At 62.0% G+C, this 4,850-nt stretch overlaps 1 protein-coding gene across 1 annotated transcript; it reads left to right on the forward strand.

Annotated features, from left to right (window-relative positions):
- The first annotated feature begins 224 nt into the window (after positions 1–224).
- On the forward strand, positions 225–2,903 carry KLF2 (KLF transcription factor 2). Its single transcript, XM_063111197.1, has 3 exons — positions 225–481; positions 697–1,510; positions 2,242–2,903. Exons 1-3 carry the CDS (start codon positions 407–409, stop codon positions 2,415–2,417), a joined length of 1,065 nt encoding a protein of 354 aa, XP_062967267.1. The 5' UTR covers positions 225–406; the 3' UTR covers positions 2,418–2,903.
- Positions 2,904–4,850: the final 1,947 nt, after the last annotated feature.

Consider the following 4,850-nt stretch of genomic DNA (forward strand, 5'->3'; position numbering starts at 1 on the left):
GCGCCCCGGGGATCCCTGGGCGTCACGCCGCTGTTGTGCAGCGCGTGTTGACGCCGTCGCCCGGGAGACAGGCGGGGGCGGGCCCGGACTGGGGGCGCGGCCTGGCTGCGCGCGAGGGGCCGGACCCACAGCGCAGGGCCAGGGCTGCCGCAGTGGCCGCGGCCGCCGCCGCCCGCCGGCTTATATACCGCGGCTAAATTTAGGCTGCGCCCGGAGCTCGTCCCCATCCGGGACGCGTTTCCGCCGCCGCCGCCTTGGCCCGGCCCCCGCGCGCCGAGCCTATAAGGCTGGGGCGGGCCCGGCCGCGGCCCGCAGAACTGTCCCCACCCGCCCTCGCCCCGACCAGCCCGGCCCCGGGCAGCTGCTCACCGGTGTCCTCAGTCCGCGTCCGCCCCGGGTCCCGGCCATGGCGCTGAGCGAACCCATCCTGCCGTCCTTCTCCACTTTCGCCAGCCCGTGCCGAGAGCGCGGCCTGCAGGAGGTGAGGGCGGCAAGGACCGCGGGCGGCGGGCTCGGGGTAGTAGAACGTGGGCTGCGGGGTAGCAGCACGCGAAGGCGGGGATTGTGGGCTCAGGGTAGCCGAAGGCGGGCGGCGGGGACCGCGGGCTCAGAGTGGTAGAACGCGGGCGCCGGGGGCGGCAGGAGGCGACCCCCGAGCCCCTTCTCGCGCTCACACCCGCGCTCTGTTGCCCGCAGCGCTGGCAGCGCGCAGAGCCCGAGGCAGGCGGCACCGACGACGACCTCAACAGCGTGCTGGACTTCATCCTCTCCATGGGGCTGGACGGCCTGGGCGCCGAGGCCGCCCCGGAGCCGCCGCCGCCTCCCCCGCCGCCCGCGTTCTACTACCCGGAGCCCAGCGCGCCGCCCCCCTACGGCGCCCCCACGGGTGGCCTGGTGTCCGAGCTGCTGCGGCCCGAGCTGGACGCGCCGCCGGGGCCGGCGCTACACGGTCGCTTTCTGCTCGCGCCCCCCGGCCGCCTGGTCAAGGCCGAGCCCCCCGAGCCGGACGGCGGCGGCGGCTACGGCTGCGCGCCCGGCCTGGCCCGCGGGCCTCGCTGCCTCAAGCGGGAGTGCGCCCCGGGCCCGGGAACCGCGTGCTTGCGAGGCCCCCGGGGCCGCCCCCCGCCACCCCCCGACACGCCGCCGCTCAGCCCCGACGGCCCCGCGCGTCTGCCCGCGCCCGGCCCGCGCACCCCCTTCCCACCGCCCTTCGGCGGCCCCGGCTTCGGCGCGCCCGGGCCCGGCCTGCACTACGCGCCGCCCGCGCCCGCCACCTTCGGTCTCTTCGACGACGCGGCCGCCGCCGCCGCCATGGGCCTGGCGCCCCCCGCCCCCCGCGGGCTGCTCACGCCGCCCGCCTCCCCGCTGGAGCTGCTGGAGGCCAAGCCCAAGCGCGGCCGCCGCTCCTGGCCCCGCAAGCGCACCGCCACCCACACCTGCAGCTACGCCGGCTGCGGCAAGACCTACACCAAGAGCTCCCACCTCAAGGCGCACCTGCGCACGCACACAGGTGGGCGCGCGGCCGGGCGGGGCGAAGGCGCGACTCCAGGCAGGCGCGTGGACGGGAATTAGGAACCCCCCGAGGGTGGGGCTCGGGAGGCTGCGGAGACGGTGGACACTCAGGAACCCACCCTAGGGGGGCGTGGCCCAGGAGGTTGGGCCGGGGGACGCACTTACAAAACCTCCAGGGGGCGTGGCTGCGGGGGACGGTCTCCGAGCGTTGGGCTGGGGGCGCACGCTGAGGATCCGCTGGGGACCTGGCTCAGAATCCCTGGGGTCGAGGCCCAGGAAGTTGGGGAGGGGGCGCGCGCTTAGACACTTTAGGGAGACGCCGTGTCTTAGAAAGTTGGGGGATGGTGCACGCTTAGGACCCTTCTGGGGGCGTGGCTCAGAGCCTTAGGGAAGGGGTGTACGCTTAGGAAACCGTGGAAGAATTTGTATCTCAGAATGTTGGACAGAGAGTGCGCGCTCAGCACCCCTCTGGGGGCGTGGCTGGAAACACTGGGGAGTGAACAAGTGCGCTCTTCGGGCCCCTAGGGACAAGGATCAGGACGGTGGGGAGTGGGGAACTTGTGCCTTGGATCTCTAAGGGACTCAAAACGTGATCGGTGGTGGGGGGCGCTTCGGGGCGCTGGTTAGGGATAGATTGCGCGCGCGCGGGAGTAGCGACTCTCTGGGCGAGTGTCCGTGATTGGTGTTTCTGGGGGGAAACTGATGTCCGCTGTCGTCCCCTCACCGCAGGCGAGAAGCCTTACCACTGCAACTGGGACGGCTGTGGCTGGAAGTTTGCGCGCTCAGACGAGCTCACGCGCCACTACCGCAAACACACGGGCCACCGGCCATTCCAGTGCCACCTGTGTGACCGTGCCTTCTCACGCTCCGACCACCTGGCGCTGCACATGAAGCGGCATATGTAGCCCAGACGCCCCCGCCCACCTGCGCGCGGCCGTGGCGGGTCCCACGCGCCGGGCGCGGCCCCCTTCCAAACTGTGAGTGGTATTTATTGGACCCAGAGGACCGGGCTGGGCACAGCGTGGCCGCAAGAGGATTCCCCAGACGACGACGACGCCACCGCCCCAGCCGCCATCTGTGACTGAGAGCTCACAATCCTCTTTGACGAGTTTTGTTTTCAAAATGGTGCAATAATTAAGTGTCGTCTTTTCTCCTGCCAGGTCTACACTAGAGGATCGAGGATTGATGCCTTGTGAAAAATGCCCCCTTAATTTGTACTGCTTGCGAACTGCCTGCCTGCGACATTTTTTATAATATTGTACAGTCACTGTGACAGATAATTGTATTACTGTAAATAGGGAGACAGGTGGGCATTTTTGGCTGCCTGGATCGTTTTTATAAGACTTTTGCTGTTTTTTAATTTAAAAAAAAAAAAGTTTTGCATCTTTTGAAAAAAAATCACAGCACTGGTCTGGCTGCTTCGATGCTGGGGACTTGGGGCACTTGGGAGGGGCTGGGGGTGGAGGCAAACAGCTTGGATGGTGGCAGCCTGGCTATGAAGTGTGATCCTGCCCCAGCTAGCACTGGAGTTGCCAGCTGCAGCCCCCAGCTGCCAGGAACCTGTGGCTTTTTCTATAAATTTAAACACTGCATTTTAGGACTGAGGGAGGGTTATTTTAAGGTTGTTCCTTGAGCCATAAATTGCCTCCTTTTCCCCAGAGCTGGGGAAAGTGCCGGTCCCACTGACGTGGCTGCCACTGGCCTGGAAAAAAAAAAAAAAAAAAGCTTACCTTCTTCTGGAAACTTCTGAGGTTTTAGCTAATCTTTCTGGAGTGTGCAGCCTTTTTTCTGTTGTTTGTTCCAGAAAGGGTAAAATGCTGAGTTTCCGACATGCTCTGCCCTTTCCTAGTCTTGCCTTTTAGCAAAACTTTTCTTACGGGGCGAGTTCCCCATTCTGTTAGAAAAAGTAAGACCCATGCTTGAGGGCCACGCGGGGAACTCTGTTCCAGATGGGGAAACTGAGGCGCAGAGAGGTAGCTACAGAGTGGTGGAGTTGGGGTGCTAGCCTGGTCTCTCTGCCTCCCCTGGGTCCCTGAAAAGGAGATAGGTGGCTCTCTGCAGTGACCCACCTGTTGCTTTCATAAGATGCTCCCCTGCAGGTGCTCTGGCACAAAAGATTCACAGCAGACCGCAGAGCCCCTGCCTCAATGGTTGGAGGTGGCCAGTCTAGAAACCCACCTTGTAAGCAAGGGGAGACCCTGCACCCAACGCTGAATGTCTCAGGTGAAGAGGTGCTTCTCCCTGGCAGGTCCCCATGCCACCCCACGCCTTCCCCCTTCTCAGGGGCTCTGGGTAACCATGGCTACCACAGTTGCATAAGTTGTTTCCAGAAAGTGAAAATAACTTGTAAGCACTGCCTGTTTTAAAACACTCTCACCCCGTTGCGACAGAGGCTGGGATTTCCTCTCTCCCTCCATCCTTCCTCCCCCTGAAGGCTGCCCTGGAAACAGCTGAGAGCTGTTGGGTAATCCACAAAAAGCAGAAATGGCAGATGACAATCTGATTCATCTTTCGAGAGTACATAGCCTAGGCGCACTTCCGCTGTCGATGAGGGGGTGCGTGTTTTTGAGACTCCTGTACCCTCTCTGTGAAGCTTCTGCAAAAACAGTTCCAAAACAGACCAGTGGCCCCTCGGCCTGGGGAGATGCCCCTCCTCGCCCAGAGGTAGTCTCTGCAGCATGGAGGCAAAAGAAAGACTCATGGGAGATTTTAAATAATATTTTTAAGGGTCCCCAGGCTTCCCTGTTGAGTTTAAACTTGCAGGTGAAACCATTTTTCTTGCTTGTTCAAAAACACTTCCACGGTTTCCCCTGGAGGCGTCTGAGACCAATGAGAGGCCAGTTGTAACCGACCAAAGCTGCTGAGTTTCTGTTTCCTGAGTCACTCTAATTGATAGAATAGAAAGTGTCATCCTCGAACACACAGCTGTAAGTTTCAGCAGAGGACATCAGGTCAGTGCTGATACTGTCTAATGTGCTGGCTCACACTGACCCAGAAATACTTCTTACCCATTTTTCTTTCCCTTTTTGAAACCCCAATGCCAACTTTCCTCAAATATCTTCTGGATCGGTGGTTCTCAGTTGGGAATGACCTGGTCTGGAGACATTTCTGGTTATCCCAGCTGGGGAGCTGGGGAAGCTCCAACATGCCCAACACTGCGCAGGGCCGCCCACAGTGCACAGGGCAGCCCACACTGCAGAGAACCATCAGCCCCACGTGCCAGTAGTGCCGAAGTTGAAAAGTCTGCCCTGGATCCTAAAAGATCCTCGTTGCTTTTATCAGCAAGGAGGTGGCCCTGTGCCAGGAAGCAAGTTTTGGTGGCAATTGCCACCCAGAGA

This window comes from Cynocephalus volans, chromosome 10 (genome assembly GCF_027409185.1).
Source record: "Cynocephalus volans isolate mCynVol1 chromosome 10, mCynVol1.pri, whole genome shotgun sequence".
Classification (NCBI taxonomy): Eukaryota; Metazoa; Chordata; class Mammalia; order Dermoptera; family Cynocephalidae; genus Cynocephalus; species Cynocephalus volans.

Coding starts and splice junctions, on each gene's coding strand:
- KLF2 (XM_063111197.1), top strand. CDS start 407: ATGGCGCTGAGCGAACCCATCCTGCCGTCCTTCTCCACTTTCGCCAGC. Junction 482..696: donor GAGAGCGCGGCCTGCAGGAG/GTGAGGGCGGCA, acceptor TGTTGCCCGCAG/CGCTGGCAGCGCGCAGAGCC. Junction 1,511..2,241: donor GCACCTGCGCACGCACACAG/GTGGGCGCGCGG, acceptor CCCTCACCGCAG/GCGAGAAGCCTTACCACTGC.